The 23,415-nt window shown below is 40.9% G+C and overlaps 1 protein-coding gene across 8 annotated transcripts in view; it reads right to left on the bottom strand.

Moving 5' to 3' along the window:
• The window catches only part of DPF3 (double PHD fingers 3), a 178,127-nt gene that overhangs the window by 38,735 nt on the left and 115,977 nt on the right, over positions 1–23,415 (bottom strand). For 6 of the 8 annotated variants that reach the window (XM_051620435.1, XM_051620440.1, XM_051620436.1 and 3 more), the window contains 2 exons: positions 17,100–17,237; positions 5,259–5,387 (listed from right to left, as the gene is read on the bottom strand). In XM_051620435.1, coding sequence (XP_051476395.1) covers positions 5,259–5,387; positions 17,100–17,237 — 267 coding nt within the window. Of the gene's footprint in view, positions 1–1,140; positions 2,513–5,258; positions 5,388–17,099; positions 17,238–23,415 lie in introns of all 8 variants that reach the window. The other 2 variants (XR_007889587.1, XR_007889588.1) reach the window with 1 other exon arrangement.

Below are 23,415 nucleotides of genomic sequence, written 5' to 3'. Positions count from 1 at the left end.
TTGGAAAAGCAGATGCTTTTATGCCTGTGACTCAGCCCTTGACACCATCTGAAGTCTGAACTTTTAGTAAATATGGAAGAATGGCAAATTATTAGAAATTTATCTTGTGTTCTTTCAGAGAAATAAGGACTGGTTGTGGAAGGAATGTTAAAAAGTTAAAAGTATATTTCTCATTGACAGCGTTAAGTCAAAATATCATTGATTTAACACTTGATTGATTACAATACACCAGCAGGAACAGAATAGCAACAGAAAAGGATTCTCAATCCGGGGAAAGCTTACACAAGGCTTTCCCCGGCAGGTGTCCATGGCTCAAGAATGCCCTGTCCTATGGTATAAACACACAGAGGTATTTTGTAATGTTTTGTTATACTATTATGAAGACAGATTATTAATGTAATCTAGACATCAGTAGCATGTATTCTGGATTTATGCCCATGTACCTAAAAGCAGAATCTGGTCACTGCTTATTTTATGTCTAAAGTAAACAAAACCAAACAAAAAACACAAACAAACAAACAAAAAGTAGAGACTAGATCCTTTCTGTCTTTTTTAAGGTTTAAAGGTGTGGGGGGGGGAAGTTGGAAGAGCTCTCATGGACAGCATTGTGCTACCCTAGCAAAAGAAGCAGGAGAAACAGAGTCCATTTGGATAGGCTTCATTCATGCATTAGAACAATATATATCCAAAGTCTTCATTGCAAGGTAGAGATTTTTATTCTAGCATCAAAACACACCTCCAGTTAAAGGGTTAGTCACTGCCCAGATGTCTATTTTGCCTCTTATTTAAATGAGGTCATGATTTCACCCTATTTGGCTTTATACAATACACATCAGTAAAAATACATCCCTAGAACTTAATCTTGCCTCTGCTCCAGGGAGATTTTTGCCTGCATTTAGGACCGCAAAATGTAGCCTACACACTGACTCTTTTTGAACCACTCCTGACTGTACATGAGGTTGGATTCTGCTCCCATAGAACTTCCATTAGCTTCACCAGGGGTCTGAACGTGGTGCATACTCATAACAGAATTAAATCCACAGGACTTACTCCTACAATAAAGCTCAGTCAAAGGTCTGCTGAAAATCCAGGGCACAGAGATTTCACAATTGAGTGAAAGACATTTCAGCTCAGACATACCTTTCAAATCCTGCTGCATGTTTCCTCCTTTCTGGGAAAGTCGCTGGAAAGGGAGTCACTCTCTTCTCCATTGCCCTTGGAACTTTAATGAGTATTGCTTTGGTTTATTTCAAGAGAAGCTATTGAAAAGCAAACAAAGTGTCTAACAAGACACTACAGTGAGAAAAAACTGGGCTACACAGGAAAAAATGCTGTGAATCAAAATTTAAAAATGGAAAGAAAAGTAGAGATGAGGTATTTTTTCCATATCATTTCTTCCATGATTCTGCTCCTCCATTTATTTTGTCTTTGACATTTATGACTTGCCACTCATATTCCATCCCTATGCTTGGAAATTGCTGTCCATGAAGTGACAGGTGAAGGAAAAGAAAAAAAGGTAGAACGGAGTGAGGAAGACATGAAGGGGTGCAAGGAGGAAGAGATCTATTGAGTGTAAAGGTGTCCAAAGGAGGGATGGAAATGTGTTCCCCAAGGTCATGGTCTTCAATGGTGCTGCTTGTATTTTCAGACTGTTAAAGACAAGCGTAGCAGGTGTACAAGAAGAGCCAAACTCCACATGCTACATTAAGTGCAAAATCTTAAAATGCAGAAGCCATCACATCAAGGGTTTCCTTGTCCTCCAATAGAGTCCGCCCACAGTGGTTCTCTAGAAATAGTTCTGTTATCAAGTAGACATCCATTGCTTTTTTGGGTTTTTTGTATTTTTATTTAAAAAGTAGTTTTTCTAATAATATATAGATATATAAATAATAATAATTAAAAAAACCTATTTGGGTTTGCTTTCTGGTCTCCAACCCATCTGTATTTTTTGTGGTTTGCTGATATATATATTAAAAGACAAGAAAATCAACTCTGCTCACTATTAAAAAAATATTAAATCCACCTTTTACGTTTCCAGAGAGAAAGAGAAGAGGGGGAGGTGGGAGGAAAACAAATTTAAATGAAAAAAATAATAGGAAAATCAAAACCTTCTGTCTCTTCAAAGTAGTTATCAAGAGCTTTAAACACTTGTGCTTTCAGTGTACACCCCACAGGAAAAACAACAAAAATATCAACAAAAAAAACCCCAAAAACCCAAGGACCTAAAATTAAAAAATAAAAATAAAAGGTAATAATAATCCTAGTAGTAAAAAGGACAGCAAATCGCTTAGAGTTTATGTGTCTTTTTAGTTATTTTAGCAGCTGCCCTTTTTGTCTGCAGAGGGAGAGCTGCTACCACAGCCACCTCCTCGGCTTGAGAGAGGCTCTTCTGCATCGTCCTCGTCAAAGCCATGAAAGGTCGAGGTGTCGCTTTCTGACGTGGAACCGAACAAGTCCTCCGTAGTGCGTGCTGGCGCTGCTTCGTCCCTCCTGCCTTCTCTTCCCAAATGAGCTGACATGTATGATGAATATATCAGCACATGGGTTAAGCAACAGGCATCATCATCATCATCATCATTTTTTAATCATCATTATTATTAAACAATTCAGACTATGGAGCTCATAGGTGTGTGCTTGTATGTGCCCACGCACCTCAACAACATACCTCAGTAGAACTGCAGTAAGAAAAATAAAAAAGGATCAGTTTCTCTTTCAAATAAAAAAATAATCTACAAACACCACAGGTGCCCATAGCTATGGCAGCGAAAGGGTTAATCATGGTTTCCTCTCTCCAAAAGACATTTAAAAGTTTTCTTGTGATTACTTAGATGAATTTTAAAAGATTTTCAGACAGTATAAGTAATTAAACACCGTTATCTGTAAGCACAATGACTGTCCTTCAGACTGGCATCAACTGTCACAAACTTACTGCTATAGAAATGTAACCCCCTAGATAGATCATCAACCTCAGGACTAATTTTTATCCCTGTTCTTCACCTGATCCTAAAGAGCCTCCTGTGTAGACAAAACAAAACACAGTTTGAAGACTAAGTGGAAGTAATCTAAACAAATGCTTTTATTCCAATTTCATTGTATCTCCTTCAAAAATTAAAAAAAGCTCCGAACAAATATACAGTTCAACAACTAAAACAACTGAGTTGAGAAGTGACCTGTCTTGGGGAACACTGAAAAGTTCAAATGTGCTTGAGTCAATCCAACTTTCAATATGGAACAGGAAATTCTCCACATTGGACATCAACAGCAGCAGCAACAACAACAAAAATAAGACTCTTAAAAAGAGAAGTCAAATACTGCAATACTGAGGTCTATTTTCTCCCTCAATCAAACACGTGAGTATAGTATAGCCTTCAATTTCCCTCTTCAGGAAAAGTAGATTAAAAGATGTCTCTTGTGCCCCAGCAAAATGAAAATGTGATATTTTAAGGAATGGCTATTTTACCGTTCAGAAACAGTAGCATGGTATTAAGTAACCGTTTGGTCCTCGCTCCAGCTAGAGGAACCAGCCATATAACAAGTACACTGCATTGCTTGAGACATGAATAATTAAATCCTGTTCATAAAAAGAAAATTGATATAACAAAATAATTGGCAGATGAACCACCTTGTAGAGATGTGATTTTACTGACTTTGTGAAGGGAAGAAACAATATAATTTCCATTACCTCTCTTTCAGTATAATGAAAATGTTCTCCGTTATCAAGAAAAAGAAATATGAAAGTCACAAAAGAGGTTTCATTGTTTTAGTTTACAGATTAATGTGTGGTTGTACCTTAATCACTTTCATCACACATCAGTCACACCATTGCAGACCCCTATGAATGACCCAGGTGGGTCAGAATTTGTACAAGGACAGCATTTAATGGAACTGATTTTGCAGAATTTAGGTTACATGCCGATCTACTTGTTCTATCACACTAAGGAATCAAGGGAATTACTGTGTGTTACACATTCTGATGCAATCACCATAGCAATGTTTAAATAGCAAAAAATATGGATCCATCTCACTGTGCTGTATCAGGGCAATGAAGAAATGAGTTACATTGAACGATAACAATCAAGGGGAAGGACAATAATCTTCCAAGATGGCACCACAGACCATATGAGCTTCCCACTTCAGTTATTAAGAAGCAAACACGTATACACTAAAAGGTCCAGTCAGTATCACTTCAGAATATCTTCAGAGGTCACACCAACTGCAGAAGGCAATTTGTCAGTGAGAGTCTAGTCCTACTCCTACTGAATGTGGTCAGAGGCTTACTACTAATTTCAGCAGGAGCACAAAAAGGCCATTGCTTTGGCACAAGTACACTCCACATTTCAGCCATCATGCAACAGACATCTTTCAGTGACTACAGTACAGAAGCAGCAGCAGCAATATTGAATGTCAAGGTTTCTGTGGTTTTTCAATATGATAGTCTTATCACCACTAGTATCACCACTATCCAGAAATATCACAATGGAAACTTGGACCAAAGCTGGAATGTGCAGCTTTTGAGGGTCTCCCATTCCATTCACCGTGACCACCACCTCCCACAAGAGCTATAAATAATTTCTCATCTGGGATAAAATTTCCCAAAAAACAGAAAGGAAAGGGGGGAAAAAAAAAATTTAAAAAGGAAGAAAACAAAGTCCAGAAATAAAGACAAGTCAGAATGGGAAAGACACAATTGCCTACATTTTAAAAGAGAGAAGAGAAGAAAATGGAGAAATAAAAACCTCTTTAAACAAAATTAATGGTAGTCATCTTGTAAGAGGATAATTCTTGACAGCTACCCCCATCCCTACCCTGTAATTTCCTCCCTTTCTTTTTTGGATGAAGAAATGCATGAAATGTGTAATCAATGGAAATGCTTGTCATGCAACTTTCATAAATCTTGTAAGTAATTTATAGTTGTAATTGCAGCATTTGAAGACAGAGCCCATCCTTTAACATTGTCATAGAATTTTATCCTTCCATCTGAAGAGCAACTAGTACATGTACCAATGTTCACAGAAGCCAATAAATACATTAAAACTTTATTACTTCAGAAGGCCCCATTAGCTTAAAAACATGAATCCAACAATGCATTTTTATGACAGAAAATTTCCCAGTCATCCTTTCCCACAAGCACAGACAGGAGGTAAGACCTCATCTTCTATCCCCTCCCAAATGTGCTGCCTTTGTTCAACATATTCAGGAGAAAAAAAAACAAATCACACAAATGCCTTTGTACAAAAAAGGTGCAAGGAGTCACCTACCAGAGCGCCCACAGTCTGAGCACGATACAAGTTCCTCAGGCCGGCCACTTTTTTTGTTCATATTGGAGCCTCCGAGGCAGAAGTCACAGTAGTTATTGGGAATGATGACCCCGTCCGGTCCTTTCTGGGCTGCAGTGGGGTTAGAAAGTTGGATTTACTTAAAGAGCACTCAGTTTGGACATTCCCCCCTTCTCCTGTTATGATGTTAGCTCAGTGGGCTTGCAGGCCACAGAGTTCCCAAATTAGAACCAAAAAGTGAACTGTATAAAACACCTCCATTTTCTTTACACCCTGTGTTGTATCTATTTTGCCTGAAATGTACTTCTCTGTTTCCTTTATAATGGTCCCTCATAAGGACCTGCTGCCAAAGATCCCTGTACAGTTCAGGGACTCCATAACACATGCAGGCACAGAAACAATTCCTAATACAGGATCAGACCCCAGCTGTCAGTGAGCCAAGCCTGTTTTTTCAGACACCAGTCATAATTGTAAACCCACAAAATACAAATTCAGAAAGGAAAAATACATTCCCTCAAACTCAAAAGCCAACAGTAAGGAGATGGGGCGATAGGTATCCTAACTTGTTGTATTTCAAATAGCTATTTTTTTGGGATTACATCTCAAAGTGGCAGGGTGTCCTTTAATCAAGAAGCTTGTTGAAACGTTCTTGAATATTCGTTCACAGGCAAAGCCTTTGGTGAGTGGTTCCCCCAAGGGATAAGCTCCCTGCAGCAGACTCTATGTCCATTGGGAGGAGTGGGGAGGGGAGCAGGTCCAGCACCACCCCAGCACAGGTGCAAAGAGCCACTCCCAGGGCAGATATTCCAGCCATCAGAGTTAAAAACTCTTTCAGCCAAGAAAAAAAGGGGGAAAATACATTCTTATTTTCCAGCTAGGAATGGTTGGAAAGGAGCAGGCACACAGTCGGTCTTAAATAGAAGAGGAGGCAGTTCCCCTAGAAAGAAGAGAAGGGAAGAAAGAGGTCTTCTGCATTCCTCTCAGTTGAGCAGAACAGCAATGTGTTTTTTTTCTTGCTCACAACTGCCAGTTTTTTCCTTTGCTCTCCAGAGATGGAAAACTTCTTGTTCCTGCATACTTGAACTAGGAACTCAGCAAAGGAGAGGGGAGTGGGGAGAATGGCTGGTCTTTGCCTTTGTTTCCCCTTTTTTAACTTAAAAATTCTAGTAATATACCTGGCCTAATCCTACCTAATGAAGATTTCTGCAAACCAGAAAATTAAGACCTTTAAACTGTACCAGCTACACTTAATTATCTTTTTAATGCATATTTTGTAACTTGCAGATTTTTAACAGATGTTTTGACAGCCTTTATTAATGGTCTTTTTTGTTCACATCCAAATTTCCCTCAAAGAACAATGACATTCTAAAGCGCTTCTAGTAGCAGTCCAAGACATACACTTAAAATTAAAATTTCCTCTGAGATCAATCTGCTTTTCTGGTTTGGTTACATCTAGTTATTCATATACTTCCAGCTGTTGATCAGTTGAGCTTTTTCGAGATTGGTAACTGAAAAGTTGCTGGTAAGGTGAAATGAAGAAAAAAAAATAAAATCCATAAGGCTCAAATACATCAACACCTTCCTGCACGGCTGCCAAGACCCTGACAGCATTCACTAAACAATGAGCTTTGCTCTGAAATGGTCCTGGTTAGCAGATCCCCAGTTCTCCCAAACCAGGGAGAAGACCCCAATGTTAGGTTAGCATTTTGCCTGTTTGCAGAGAGGTATTTGTGTATGTACAACAACAACAACAAAAAAAAACCTGACAGGAACCAGGTGGAAGCCAGTGCACTGGCTCACTTTTAGAGCTGTAACAAAATGATCATAAAGTTGCTACTTGCACATACTTTCTGTATAAAAAGCAGATCTCCCTAGCATTTATTTTTCCCACTACAGCCCCATTCTGGAAAAGTTAAGTAATTACTTCTTTATATTGTGCTAGATCTACAGACAGGCCATGTGCAATGCAAACTGAGCAAGCTCAAAGTTCAGTGATTTTTTTCTGTTCCTTATTACATTACTTGACTTTTCATCGGAGATTCTTAAAGTGCTTACAGATATTAAGATCCTAATATTAACCTTCAGTGAGTTCAAAAGCCTCTTTTGCCATTGACTCTAACCAAAGTGTTGCTGGGCCCTAATTAAGTCTCATGTAGAGGAGGGAGCGTTGCATTTTACAGCTAAAAGACTTTAGAAGTAGAGGATGAACTGACTTATTTACAAACACATAAAAATTCTGTGGTGAGGCCACACATATAAACAAGCATTTGAGGTGCCAGCCAGAAGGCTTAGGAAAGAGATCCACTCCTACCACCACTCAGAACTGCATAATTGATTTAATACTCTGCCTATACTGACTTAATTTTTTCCAGTGCAGCTTATGACCTCAAAATCCATTGACTGTCAAACTGGAAAAATATATATACTGACCAGTTCTTCTGCAATGTGTGAGATAGGTGGAGGGTTTTCACTGCCCACAATGAAGCTGAAGGGATTCTGCTGGACTACTGGCAGAGGAATAAGCATGGGTTTTTGATCACATCCTTTTTCTTTTCTTCTCTTTTTTCTACCAATTTAATTTTTAATGTGAGTGTCTATGTGCTCACCTGTTGCTCATCACTCGGAAGTATGGACCTGGCTCAGTTAAGTGTGATAGAGATGTGAGGCCTGAAAAGTCATACCCACAGGAGAAGTTCCTGAAGTTACATCAATGATGTCTTAAGTGATATATCTCTAGAGCCAAATAAGCCAGGCAATGTTATTCTCTTCAATGTTTTTTTGTTCTAACAGGTGCAAAAACTAGAATCAAACCTGAATCAAGCTTGTTTTCTTGATCTGTATTGTACAGTGAATTAAGCCCCAGGCTAAATCACAGAAGGTTTGAAAACAAAGAGATTTCCAGATGATAGTAAACAGAGTTGTTACTTTCAAAGGAATTTTTTTGTGTACATCCTTGGAGTTTTTAGTTATATTTTACTGTCATTCACAAGTGATCAGAGAATTAATATAGGAAGTAAAGGCAGCAAGATGTAATGGGTAATATTCATGAGAAGGCTATCATGCACCAAAAGCCCAAGCCTAATCCCACCCCTTAATAAAATTACTTAGAAAAGTAAGTATAGGAATGGATGCATAAGTGAAAGCAACTAAATTTCTAGGGACTAATGTGTTGCTGTATGGGACTGATGTGTTTCATCTGAGACATAGCAATTAACCAGGTATCCACTTTTTGCACACATTAATTATGAAGTAAAAGGCGCCACCTTCAACCAGACAATTGCTCAGCTAATGAGAAGTAACTCACTGCTAACTCAATCATTTGGATGGCGTGGCCACAACCAAGGATTTTGTCTAAAAAATGTTCAACCAGAATCAGAAACTGATTTAAAGCAAAGCCTTGAAAACCAATCATGGTCTTGTCCTAGCACACTCAAAACTCCTCTGATTTTCTTTTATCAGATCAAAAGCTCTCAGGAGCTTTGAGGAGCACAGCCTGAGCTAGGTTGTGCTCTTAGGGGACGTATTTACATCAGCACCTCTTGCCATTTCAGCTCAGGAGTCACTTTCTAGTTTCATCAAAGGCCCCGTCTTCATCCAGACCTGCCCCAAAAATAGAGTATACAATTTTTAAAAATACGTTAAAAAAATGGATGAAGGAGAGGCTCTGAAAGATCTGCACAGTTCAAATGATTGTTTCTCTGTACCAGAGAGCTGAATCCTGTGAAAACAGGATGCAGACTGGAAATGAAGTCAATATTTCCAAATAACTTTGATTATGTGCTTACTCTGAAATACATTTTTTCTTTTTAGGCTAATCAAGTCAATTTCAAACTAGATCAAGCTAAGCAGGATAAAGACCTACTTTAAATATGGTAACATCATTCACAGGAGTCTTCTTGCAAAGTAAGTACTGTAAACTAAATAAATTTGGTAGTGTGTCACCCAGTAACTTTGCTCTGTAGACAAAACCTAGATTGACTGAGTTTATATATTTAAATAACTTCTGTGCCTTCTTGATTTTGACAGTAGGGTGTCTAAACAGAGTTCTAGCTTCCCTTCTCCTCTCCCCAAGTAAACAAAAAAAGTGGCAGTTATCTTCTTCATGGTTTCAGACTAATAATGGAAGAAAGCTGCTTCTAGAGAAATATCATAAAGAAATTAGGATTTTTTCTTTTCTACATCACCTCCTAGGTCCACATGACTCAATAAGAATCTCCATTTTCTAACTTTTGTGTCCATAGAGAATATCTTTAAAGGAAGGCAAGTTCAGAAGAAGCAAGTCTTGTCCCTGTTTTTAAACCAGACAACTAAGAATACAGGTATTTTAAATAGTTTTTCTTCAAAAGCTGACCCTTAAATACATGCAGACAAAACCCCAAATAAACAGAACTTTGTGGGTTTTTTTCAATTTTCTCATTTCTAATTGAAGTTATTTTGATCATTTGGATCACAATCTTTACGTACTTGGAGCTAGAACCAGTGCTTAAAAGAAGAACTGGTTTCACTGTTCCTTGGTACCAAATCACAGTCACATATGTTTCTTCAGCCTGTAGGTAACACAGCATAATATTAATCATGGTTTAAGCTGTGCATCTAGGTTTGGTAGCATTTTATCCCTGTTTTTTATCATGTCCACACTACTGGGAAGATAGGGGAGAGCAAGGAGCAGAATGTGTGCCTTGCTGTTAAAAGTAGGGGACTGTGCATCATTTATTTAAACTATTACAGTGAATTGGCTACAGTCAGGTATATATGCACTCCCAAAGGAATTTTTCCTAGCACATTTTGTCCAGCTCTTACCTGTTTCTTCTGAGCTTGATCCCAAACCAATAAACTCCACTGGAGGTTTCAATTCAATTCAAAAGGCTTTGAATCCGACCCTTTGCTCAGTTCGCAACAAAAATTTGCAAAGCACAAGAGAGACCATGCGAACCTGAGTGTAGGCCTGAACCAAGTCAATGTATTTTGCATGGACGAAAATGGGTGGATTTGGTTTTTGGTTTTTTTTTGTAAATCTACAAGACTCTTTGTCTGAGACAGAGGCCCAGTTTTCCCTTCCGACGCCTCCCTTTTTCCTGCTGTTGAAGCACAGGCCCAACATTTGGCATCCTGTGCAGCAAAACACCAGCCAAGAGCATGACCCTGCCGTTGTCAAGCCCCTTGGAGGGCTCAGCGACACATCGTCCCAACCTGTAGCCGAAAGTGCCCCCCGTGTGCCCCTGCTCCAGCTGCCCCCCCGGCGCTCAGCCCTGGCAGGCCTGCAGTGTCTCCATGGCGACCGCAGCGCCCGCCTGGGCCGCCTCCGGCCTGGCCACCTGTTGCTGCTGCTGCTTCTCTCCAGTGTCAGGAATTGCAGCCCGGCCCCCCCTTCACTGGCTGCTCAAAACGCGTCACTGGAGGATCGGCAGGCTCGTGCAAGAAATCACAACATGGTAACTGAATAAAAAATGGCTTTAAGGAGAAGGGAAGAGAAAAGCAGGGCTTGGACCGTGGCTTTTGTTGAAGGAGGAAGAGGGAGATCCCTGGCTGGGCACAGACCCGCTCGGTCATTGCTGGGGTGTAAGGAGCAATGGTGGGGGCCAGGGCTGGGGGGTGCAGTGTGGAGGAGCTTCTGTGCTCAGGGAACAATGAAAGAAAAACATACATATACAATCCCAAGCACAAGCACAGCTGAAATGCGTTTAAGGCTCCTTGCTGTCACACAAACACAGCCAGGCAGAGATAGGCACAGTAACTTCTGTGGCCTCCTCGCCAGTGATTTAGGTGCAGGGGTTTTTCATTGCAGTTTTCCAGGAAAAAATGTAAATCAAACTGAATTACAGGAAATGGCCAGTCTCTTTGGGCATGTTTACCCTGTCGTTAATACCAGAGATAAGCGTGTTGGCTAACCCCAAGCTGGGAAGTGCTGGAGCACTTGATACAGAGACCCTCCAGCAGGCTTGAAGTGTAGCTCAGGTTGGTAGCGGCACCTCTGTGTCAATGTGGTACCGTATTCAACCAAATAACCTCTGAACTTGGGTGTAGCACTGGGAAACGGCTGCTGTTCTGTTCCCAGAGTCAAGCTAATCAGGCCACACGGTGCAATGGGCCCCCTTCCACTAGCTCCACACTGCACACCCCGCACAGCACGGGCATGCCCTTTGCTGGCAGCCAGAGAAGCAGGCAATGCTACTGTGAGAACTGCTGCAAACCACCTACCCAAAGTATTGCCAGTCCTTCCTACTTACTGGATTTTATCTCCTCTTTGACTTAGTTGGTGCTGTGGGGACAGAAGAAGCTGTTGCCTTTGCATAGTTTTTAGCAACTCTGAAAGGTTTGCCTTTCCTACAGTCCCTGCTCATGGAGAGGCACAGCCATGGACCACTACAAGCTACAAGTGCTACAGGAAGGAAGCACACTTGTAGGAGTCGAAGGAAGCCTCTGGATATGGGGAGAGGAAGAGCTTTTGATCATGTTTTTTAAGGAATCAATACAACTCATTAAGTTGAACGCATAATGAATGAGCTGGGAGGTGGGCAGTGAAAGGTACAGCTAGGAAAATACATCATCAACTGATCAGATCTTGCAGATTTGGAGACTTGGCGTTGGTGCATCATAAGGCAGCACTTCACAGAAGTGTCTGTGCACTGATCCTATGAGTCTTCTGCAGGAACACCGAAAGCATGGGCCAAAATCCCACTCCTCACAATAAATCATTGTAACTGTCTAGTGCTGCATGGCAGTAAACAGTAGGAGATACAGAATAGCAAGGCAGACAAAAGAATCTGATGTTAACATACAGATTGCCTTATTTTGAGGAAGGGGGGTACCTCTGCTGCAGCTTGGCCTCTAGGCTCTGAAATGCATCGTTCCCATCAGCTCAGGGAAGTCAGGGAGGGATAATAGGGCTCAATACACAGCCCCATCCAGCAGCATCCCTCAGTATTTACGTAAGAGTGGCCAGTGATGTGAATTGAATTCCTGCGACATGCTGTAGGCTTTGGAACTGGAAATTACTCACTGGAGGAGTGTGAGAAGGCAGAACACCTAAGCTCAAATTCAGTCAAACCTTTTGAGTTTTACTTAGTTCAAATTCTAGATGGAGAAAAAAACAAGGAGATAGCAAGAAAGGAAAAAAAACCCACATACATTATATTATTCCATCTGAAGAGCTGACATGTTATTGAAGCAACACATGGTTTTCAAAAACTAATTAGTCAAATTTGAAACATTTTCCCTTAAACTACTGAGAAGCACTAGATGCTTCTCTTCCATGAGGGACGTGCATTGACAACACTCCAGGTCCTGGCCAGTCAGTGTATCAAAAAAAAAACCCCAAACTAGCAAAATAAACCCAAACCTCAACTCCAAACAAACACAACAAAAAACCCCCTATGGGTCCCTGTACATAGGAGACAAGTTTGGCATTTTCCACTATGCCAAAACTCTAAACAACTGATCTATTTTTTTTTTCCTCTGCATGGTTTGAGTGGAAATCCTTACAGTTTCAAACTCTCCAATCACTAGTGTTTCTTTTAGTATTCTGACTCTTTTTCCTTATCAAAGCAAGCTCTGGAAAAGAATAAAAGCAAACAGATTAAACTAATGAGAAGTCAAGGTAATGTACATATTTTCACTGAAAAGGCACCTGCTGCAGGGTATCTTGTCACAAGGTGAGCATTGATGCATCCTTGCATTCAGAAGTAGCTCCCACCATGACCCCGGTGAGGACCAGCACTGAGGCAGGGAAAAACCAGGCCTGATGTAGCTTTTCAAATTGATGCTGCTTGTGGAGAGGAACAAACAGCCCATCTCCAACTGAGGGGCTGACTCTCGTCACTTATTCATGGCCAGCCCCCTGCCTAGATGGAAATAAATATGTTTCAAAGATGACTGTGTGGGGGAGCTGGAGGACAGCTTGGAGGCACACTGAGGTTAGCACATTAATTTTTTATCTCTGGAGACTGGGTATCCAATTATGCTTAGAGTACACAAGCAACTTAGGCTGGTCTCTCCAGTAGAGGTTTATCCACATCATAAAATCTGCAATTAAACTGGGCACAATGGGCTGAAGCCATAAAATAATGTACATAGGTGGTTTTGCAGGCCAGATGCAAAGGCTAGCAGAGTGACAGGAAGGTACATGATTGCATTCTCATTAACTGTGTGTATTGTAGGATGGATCAACCTGCACATGGCAGCTAGGCTAGTGACACAATGTGCTTTATTTAGGATTGTCATTGGCCAAAGTGCTTGTGGGCATAAGATTTGGTCAGTTGCTGTTTACTGCACAGCTGCATATAACCGGTGTTTCACACACCAAAATGCCACTGAAAACTCTTCTCCTTTAAAGGAGAGGAAGTTTTTCTCTGTGTAGACACACTACCCTATTCTTCCAGGAATTAAGGAAAAGCATTTATACTAGTACAGTTATTCACACACACATTTCAATAGATAGAAGTCTAATGTAATTCTTGTATCATAAGTGCCTTAAAATTTGTGAGCACCAGCTGCCCCCAGAGCTGGCCTGTACCCATGGAGTGAGATGGAATAAAACAGCAGGTGTTCTGTGGCAGGCTTGGATGCACCCTGGGCTCACAAATCTCACGCTCTTGGTGCCAACATGTGGAGGAAAAGCCAGCAAAAAAGAGGGGAACAACAACAAAAAAAAGGCTGAGAATGGTGTAGGGTCATTTATTTTGATCAGTGAAGCTGGGGAAGGAGGAAGTTGGCTTTTTAAAGGGTTTTCTATAACTTCTTTTTCATGCTCAGGTAAAAAAATCAGAAAGTAAAAAATGTGTGTGTACGCAGAGGCAAGACTTGGCACTGAGGAAGGGTTATTTATCTGTGTCAAAGGGCTATATAAGATGTACAAAGCAACTAAAGCTCAAAAAAAGCACAGGTTAAGATGTTTTAGGGAAGGCAAAGACCAGAGAAGACTGCTGACCATATTACAAAGGGTAACCTACAGGTGAGGAGGAAGGAGGGAAGGAGAGAGATGTAAATAAACAAACCTTCCACAATAGTCAAGCACAAGAAGATGTGCCAAGGAGGTGAGACTTGGGGCTTGGGCCAGTCCCCATTCTTTGATACACATCTATTCAGTGGTTCTCAGTTTCAGGTAAGTTCCTCCTATCTACATCTCTTTTCCAGTCCCTGGATAAGTTATTGAACTGTCCAAATTCATCTGTGCAAGAGAAGAGTAAAGACAAAGCGGACTGGGTGTGCAGAAAGACAAGAGGCCATCAGCTCTTGAGCTGGCAGCAGCCAGGGCTTCAATAGCTGAACCCTGCAGGAGCCCCGCTCCAGAGAGGTCCCTCCTGCGCCAGCACAGCTGCTGTCACCGCGGGTACTGCACGGAGTGGGGGCTGCAGAGGTGACGCGGGTACAAAGGAAGGAAGTTCATGCTGCAACCACCCGCCTGAACTTTGCTGACCCAGTGCTCACCTCCCACAGCACGGCGGATTCCAAATGACTGGTTTGAATTTGCCTTGGCTTTTCAAAATCAGGCTGCTCATATCTTTCTGACACGCTGCTAAGCAAATAACCAGACTCTGCTCTATACCATATCGCTGGTCCTCCTGTCCAGTAGGTTGTGGATTAGCTGTTTGGATTAAGATTCCCCCCTGCCTTCTGTTTCTCCCTCCCTCCCCCCTCCACCGCCTCCCAAGCCCATGCAGAGAGGATTCTTAAAGCCCAAGCCCTGTGACACTGCAGACCTGTCAAATCTAATTCATAACACATGCCTAGCAGTTCTTAGGGGAGAGGAAGTATCTGATGCCCTGGCTCCTCACCATCCCCTTCTACAAAGGGACCATTTAATGACTGCACATTAGCTATGTGGACAATTAGTATTCACATGGAAGATAAATGGCAGCATAAATTAAATATCACCAAATAAAAGAGCAAAGATGCAAGATATGAGCTCAAGGCTGTAAACAAACAACAGACAAAAAGGAAGAAACAGTCATGGCGGCAGCTGAGCCATTTGGGAGAGTTACCTTCAGGTGCCTGGGACTTTCCCCAGGCAGTGATCTTCACATTCACATGCCTCTTGCCCATACCTCACTTGTCCTGGCTGGCTGTTAAGCAGATTCTTTCTGCTCAGGAATCTGGACCACAGAGGGGTTTACCCTACTGGCTCTAAACTTCTGCCTGTTTGGGGATCTGTGCATCAGAAGCTTCCCTCTGCTACATGCATCACACATGAGCTCTAGGGGAACACAAGCCTGAGCTTCTCCAGCTCTGCTTTTTCCCATAGTGTAGAAAGCACTTTTCTTTCCATGGGCCAAGTCTGGCTGCTCCTACCCTTACCACAGCTCTTCTAGCTCATCTTCTTGCTCACCTCTGTAATTTCCTAAATACCAGAAGCATAAGGACTGAGGCTGTCCTTGGCCTCTCTGACAGGCTGAAAGGCAGGGGACACTACTCTTTTTCATTTGAGGATCTGTGCAAGGCCATTATCAATACAAATTAAATACAGATTTGTAATATGTCTCTCAGATATGCAACTATTACTGACTATGTCAGGCACAGGGGAAAAAAACACAGCAGAGATGATGAAAATGCTAAGCAAACAAAAGCTACTGGCTGTATACTGACATTCTCCAGTCTGCTCAAGCAGTCACTCTTCGTGCATTGACAGCTCAAGTTTATCAACAGCTGGAGGAGTCAAAATTACTTTTGCTGTGCACCTACAAAACGTGAATATCTAAAAGGTAGAGCATAGAAATGGCAGAAACATAGGGACTGCCAAATGGGATCATACTAAATGGCCCTTCAAGCTCAGACAGTGCCTAGCAGCAGATGCTTTGGAGGAAGGAATCCCCCTCCCACACCTCCCTGGGGACAATTATCAATTATCCTGCTTAGAAAGAAAATGTTTTCCTACTTCCATATTTCCTCTAGGTCTTCTTAATGTATTAGAAAGCGTTTGCCTGGGTATTTTTCCCCATAAATGCTTTACTGCTTTGTCCACATTGTTCATTACTTTGAACTAAAATGACACAGTTCACATGGTGATCTGAAAGGACTTTTTGAAAGTGAACAAAGCTATCTACACAAATCCCAAGGTGAAAGCAAACATCACATAGTATTGCACACTGGAAAACTGAGAAACAGAGGCTTAGAGACCTGCAAAAATCAGTCATTAAACCATCTCCTTGACTCCCAGTTCTGTGCCTAAGAAGCAAAGGAAGGACGGCTCAATATGGCCATTCAGACCACTAAGATTCTTTCAGCCCTGTTCCAGTGTGGGGAACCTAGGCATATAACTCTTCTCTCACGTTCCAGCTCTCCTCTTTGCAGATCAGTACTGATGCTTTTTGATTGACTTTCCCAGACTGTAATTAAGAAGTGGTTTTTGGTAAAGTTGAGGGTAAGCTGTTTGGGAAGGAAATGCAGAGATAAGGGGTACAGGTGCTGTGAATTTCATACCCCAAAAAAATGAGACATGGATAAATGTTTCTTATTCAAAGGCAAAACAAAGGCAGTGCCCTCAAACTACTGCATATTTCCTTGACATACCCGCTAACAGACACTGGGAAGCTGCTTGATGATGGGCAGATTGGGCATCTCTTCTTTTCCCCCCTCTCCTTGCCACCTCCTCCCCATAGGAGAAGTAATGGGAAAGTGACTTGCTGCAGAGATAATGCTGGGTTTGAAATGAATTTCTGACTAGCTGAGCCAGCACCCGTGTGAGCTGCAGCTGATTAGCTCCAAGCATCCAGGTCCCAATCACTCACAAAGGAACCAGGCAATCACACCAGCCTCTGCAAGGAAAAGACAGGGTGGAGGCAGTATCCCTGGAAAGGATCTCAAAGGCAGAGGGAATATACTACTCACGTTTGTGGTTTTCATTTCTGTGGACAGGTGAAGAGTGAGTTTCTTGCTCACGGGCTTCATCCCCTTCTTCACTGGCGAGGTGGGTGTGAGCATAGTGGTAGCTCAGCCCAGGCCTGTTCTTGTAACGCTTGCCACAGACTGGAAGGAAAGGAGATATGAGGGAGGGGAAGAGAGAATGGAAACATCAGTGTGCTTTGCTACAGTGGCAGCATCCTCGCAAGTAACACTCCCTTCTCCCCCAGGAGCAGCACCACACACTCCACGCGCCTGCCTGAAACTTCTCCAACCAACACTGGTAGGTGACAGAAGGGCAGCCCTGCAGCTGCAGGTCCCCAAGCAAGGTTTCTTCCCCCCGTGCTTCCAGCAGTCTTTCCTACAGGCCTAGGCAAATGCACATTCAGTCTCTGTAGTTCATACAGCCCTAATCCTCTCTGCTAAGATTGCTAACAAGATTGCACATAAAATTAAATGAAATGCCAGTTCTGATGTTGGTGCTGCACTGAGAATGGACTGAGAAGAAAGAGCATTATTTTCTTAGTTACTGATTTCTGAGAAAAGGAGACAAGCTTTCTGTAAAAGGGTAATATCTGCTTTTATTTGAAGATTCCTAGACAAAAAGATAGAAACCATCCACAGTTTCTTGCTAGAAGAATATGTAGTGGTGATTCTTATTTACCCAGGTAAACTTCATATGCAGCATAACAACATATAAAACCATGTGTGACAGAGAAGCATCCTTCTGAACTTTTGATTATTTTAGGACTAAGCCAAAAGATACAAAGAACCGGATCAAACAATTCAGGGTGATGAAAGGTCTGCTTTTTTCACAGGTAGCTCACCACAAGGGCAAGCTTCATCTAAGATTCATTCCATATAGATTCAGCTTCTGTAACGTTTTTAATTCATTTTATTGTCTCTAAAAGTTATCTCTTTTCAACTTCAAAGCAGTCTCTGAATGTCCATTTTCTTTTATGCAGCTATTTCATCTACCAAATACAATTATTGCCCTTTTAAAAGATTAGGAAACAAAGGAAAAAGAAGCTTAGTGCCCTTCCTGCAAATTTTTACTCCCAGCCACATTTTCAGGCACTTTATTAGCTTCATTAACCTCAAGGACTTCACACAGGAATAAATGTCATGTCCAGTAGTCTGTCCTGCACAGCTTGCTTAGGAAGGCAAAGAAAGTAGTGCCAGAAGAGAGAAGAGAACCCAGCAGTCTTTAGTTCTGGCTTGGTTTTAGACCATCCATTCCTAAAAACATATCCTGCTATGTCTGTAGATACCTACTTCCCATTCCCCAGACACCTGAGTCTGGGAATGTCATAAGGCTTCATAAATTAAAGACCAAACCAAATCAAACAAAACAGAACAAACAAAAAACCCCCAAAAAACAACAACAAAAACATACCTGCCTTGATTATTCAGTTACATATAAGTAAAACTCCCATTATTATACTTTTCTGCTACTACTCACAAAAAGCCAATTGATGGCCCACATTCTGGAACAGATGATAGAAAATTGTAAATCAAAGCCTGGCATGGTAACATATTCGTCCATCTCTTCTAGCTGATTTGCAGACTCCCTCAAGGAAAATGCTTTGCCTTATCAGAAACTTGTAAAACATCCTCATTATGTGAATGAGTGATCTGAAATATTATATACTTTTATCCTAGTTTTCTCCATTCTTTAAGGTGATGATCACACAGTCAGGACAAAAGCTTTTTCCAAATGTCACATGTCCTTACCCACAGATGCAATTCTGCAGAGCAAAGGACAAGCAGTGGAACAGATGCTGACAGAGAGTCAAACGAGATACCCACAGTTCTGTATGATTTTCTCTCCACTTTTTGAATAGCAGAAAAAGTGTGACAGAAGTAATCATCAAACTGGGCAGAGCTACAAAATGCTCACTGTTTAAATTACTCTAGAAAGACAACCCTCTCCAATTACACAAATGTTACAGCATTTCTTAGAATGGAGAGATTTACATTTCTAGAAGCTAATTTGAGCATCACACTAAGTGTCCTACCCTATCCCTCTTACTTGTGTGCATTTGAAGATGAAAGTTAAAAAATCGTACTTCTGCTATGAATTACTGATACTGTTCAAAAACTTCTGTCTGTTTAAATTATTTTCAGAGCACTATCAGGTGATCAGTGCTCTACTGACAAAGCAGGAGGCACCTGGAGTTAATAGTTGCATGATACACACTGTCCAACTCTATCTTGCTCTAATATAGCTTGATCCTGCATTAATGCTACCCTAGCTGCAAAATCAGGCAAGCTCTAAACCCTGTCACATTTACCTACTGGAGAGAGTTTTAAATTTCAAAACATAAATATTTCTAGAAATTCTACCACACTTTATTTCATTCAGCTCTACCTGAAAAAATACCCACAGTTCTAGCTCTACTGTTGTTACCTTATAAAAGCACCATGCCTGTTATAAGTTCCATGCAATTTCTCCCTCAATGCACAAAAGGAAACTTGCATTCCCTCTAGAAGTCCCAAGGCTGTGGCCTGGCCTCCACTCCCTGCAGGGTCCTGCAGGGATTTTAGCTGTGGCATTTAGGGTGGCATAGGAAATCAGATAGGTCTGCAGACTTGCCCTTCTCCAGCAAAAACAGATCAGCTCACCAGGAAAAAACAGCAAGTATCAATATAAGCTGAGCCAGCAGTAGTTCTGCAGATGAGCCCTTTCCACTGCCAAAACTCTTTCAGATGGCCTTCAAGGGTGGCAGCAAGGTGAGACATGCCTAGCTAAAAAAAAAAAAATTTGGAGGACTTTATGACCAGAGCAGAAGCAAAGGAGTTCTGTTTACACAGTCCCAGCAGATCATTTGTAGGACCTCAGCTTTGCAGATTCCAGCAGCTTTTTTTCTTGGTGTCTAGACTTTTCCACCTTTCAAATTCATGTTCTGTCATGGAAAAAGTCTGAAGCGATGCCATGAGCTGAACCTGCAGATGCTTCCTATTCCCCAAGCAAATTGGGCTTTTGCAGGGGAAAAAAGGTATCATGGTATTAGTCAGGCAAAAGAATCATTGGCTTCAGTCAACTGGGCTAGAATAAAAGCCAAGTCAGAACTTCATGGATTCTTCAACAGATTGAATCTTCCTGAATTCACCCTAATCTTTTCTTTTCCAGATAGAGCACATTTTATTAATTTACCATATCACTGTGCTAAGAAGTAGTTTCTATACCAGGGCAATCATTAATAAACACTTAGCTTTTATATAACTCTTCCCACTGCAAGACTGGCTTTTCAAACATTAATTCATCTTCCTCCACATTCCTGAGTGGGAAATACTATTCTCATTTCACTTCTGAAAACAAGAGCACCACAGAGGGGATAAGTAACTTGCCCACACAGGGATCTTTTTGTCATTACCAGGACTGGAACTCTTGAGTTCCAGCATCCAGACCAATGCTCACATCACATCTTTCCCATTCTGTGAGCTTACAAAAGCATAATGACATAATGAGAACTGGTTCTCCCAGTCTGAAATGTGTGCTGGTAATTAGTTCTTACTGCTATGCAGCTCACACATAGCAAGGAAGACTGTGCCTTTCATAAACTTTGCCGAGTGGCCTCGCCTTTCTTTCAGCAATTTTGACTTTTTTTAACTTTAATTTTCCTTGCTGGATAGGCTCATCATCCTTGCATGTGGTAGATTTCATCCTGAATCTCAACACTGGGAAGTTGCCTTGATCTTTAATTAGGCAGCCGAGCCAAATGAAAACAGCAGGAGTTTGTAGAACATAACCCACTCCAATTCCTTGTGCATTCAAAGGATTTTTTTGCTATAACCTGATGTGAATGCCATCTTAGGAACAAGCTGGGTAAGCATGCAGTAATACAGCAGTGCAGATCAAACTCTACAAAAGGGGAAGAGGAAGAGACATAATTTGCAGACAGTTTAATCATAAGCACTGAGTGTTTCATAAAAGAGATCTGTTCTAGCCTGTAACAGGCTGCAACTCTTTGAATAAGCAAATTCACACTGTTTACATTTCTCAATGAGTAAAATTAATGTAAAATACTTTCCCTGCTTTAAAAGGGGATTTGAAATCTATGACTTAAAAGCCTTCCTCTTCAAGTACATAATGGCTGTGTTGCTGTCATTTTGAAATTGTTACACATTTGGTCCTTGGCAGGCTGTGAGCTCTGTTCCAGCCAGCTCTCCACATACATTTTGCACAATCTGTCACAAGTATGAGACAGAAGGAAGTAATCCATGTTTTTAGTGGAAATAGGAAATTGGGGGAGTATATGCTGCTTTTTTGCCTTTTTTTTCTTTTTCATTGCTGAATCTTGTCCCGCTCATTCTTTCTTTGCTTTGCTCCTTTTCCTCCTGTTCTTTCTTCTCAGCTGGGCTGTATCAAATGCGACATCTTAAGATAACTGCTGGCAGGCAGTCATTCCTCAAAGTTATCTTCCTGGCCTACTATTAGCTCCACTTCAAAAAAACCACTTCCTTGTTTTGCACTGATTTGGTAATATAATCACCCCTGCTACAGTTATATCCACACTGGCACATACAGAGATCTCACATGCTAACAGTGTGTTTTGACCTCCAGTGATGGAAGGGACTTGCATTTGTCCCTGTTTGATCACTACTGGCATACTATATACCTCTAGTATTAAAGCAGCTAATTTAGTAACCCATTTCATAGGGAATTTTCTGTGGGTAGTAAAGAGTTCTTGTTTCAGAGCCCCTAGAGGACAAGTCCCAGGATCTGCCTGCTGTATTAAGATCACATGAACATTGAACTCCAGCTCAAAACATGCACAGGTCAACAATATATGTGTCTACGTTCCAATAGATTAATTGCTAGAAGGAGCAAAGGAGAAAACAGGTAGCCTATATGAGCAGAAAGCATCCAACTATCAGAGTCAACTCTGTTCCCCTGTGAATGTGTGCTCTATTCCAGACCTGTGTTATTCAATTTTATTTTTCTTAAAGTGTTCTTGCCGCCCATAATCTTGGGTTTTCTACTGTAATGCAGTCAATTAATGCCAAGTATAGCAGTTAGGGTGGAAGAGTTGTTTGTTGGGTTCATCTGAGCAATCATCTTATTCTAGATCTTATTGCTTATTAACTACTTAGGGATTCACTAGAAAGGATAATACCAGGAGATGATTTAGGGCTTAAACTAGTAATAGTTTAAAGGGAAGCTGAAGTCACGATGGAGAATTATGAGAAGCATGTAAAAACATAATGCCTTAATCAAAGTGTTTTCAATGCTTCAAATCAGCTTGTCATTGTGATATTTAACCAAAGGTCTGTCCTAAGAAGCAGCAGTTAGTTGTGCTGGACTTATTCATAGTATCTGTAAGAATTAAGTCAACAGATTAAGTCTCAGAGAACTGGTAAAAATCAAGCTAAATCATTATTTATCTTGTAGTCCTTTTGTATCCCAGCAAGCCTTCCAGAAAGTCAGTGAGATATTTGTTAAAATGATTATGACAGGATCAGTACCACTTGAAGAAGATGAGAAAGAAGGCAGGTGAAGTTAGCAAGGTCATCAATTTGTGAAATTACACAAGAAAATAGTTCCTAAAGAACAGGCTTCGAGGAATTGCATTTGGCAAGTCACACTAGAACAATCTAACATTTAACTGTGATTTTCTAAGGCAACTAAAAGAGAGAGATCCTCGATACCCATTGAAACTCAGTGGAATCTGTTAATCTTAAATCACTTAAACTATCTGAAGATTCCAGCCTTTTGTTGGCAGAACCTACAATGCGTTTAGTGGAGAAAGGGAAGGGGGAAGAAAAAAACTAACCTCAAAATTAGGAAATGCAAATACTTCATGGGATGATGGACTTAAAGAAAAAGCAGGGGGATGTTTCAAGCTATAGTGATTTGGTTGTAGGGTCAAGCATTTAAAAAAAACCACAAAACATTTGTGAATAATTATTAGTGGTTCCAAGTAAAGTTCTAAGTATCCACTTAGGGAGCAAGTCTTATATGGTCTGTAGGCACAAAGAAAGCAGATAGGCACTTTATAGGATATTCAGGGAAAACAGATTAGGAGTCTATCTCCAGCTGAAATCAGTGAGATTTAGGAGCTTAATTTTTTTTAATTGCTTCAAAAGGCACCTTTGTGCATCTTCAGGCATATGAAAGAGTCAATTTTGGGCCCAATGCTTGCCTTTTTTTTCTTATTAATTTGAAGGGTGGAGTAGAGAGTGAAAGAATCAAACATGCAGAGAACTGATTGTTGGTAAAAATATTGGAATAATAATAATAATAATAATAATATATCACATTAGCTTCATTAATTAAAGAATTATTTCAAACAGTAACATA

The sequence above is a fragment of the Apus apus genome, chromosome 5, assembly GCF_020740795.1.
Source record: "Apus apus isolate bApuApu2 chromosome 5, bApuApu2.pri.cur, whole genome shotgun sequence".
Taxonomy (NCBI): Eukaryota; Metazoa; Chordata; class Aves; order Apodiformes; family Apodidae; genus Apus; species Apus apus.
This window is presented reverse-complemented; position numbering and strand designations above follow the sequence as displayed.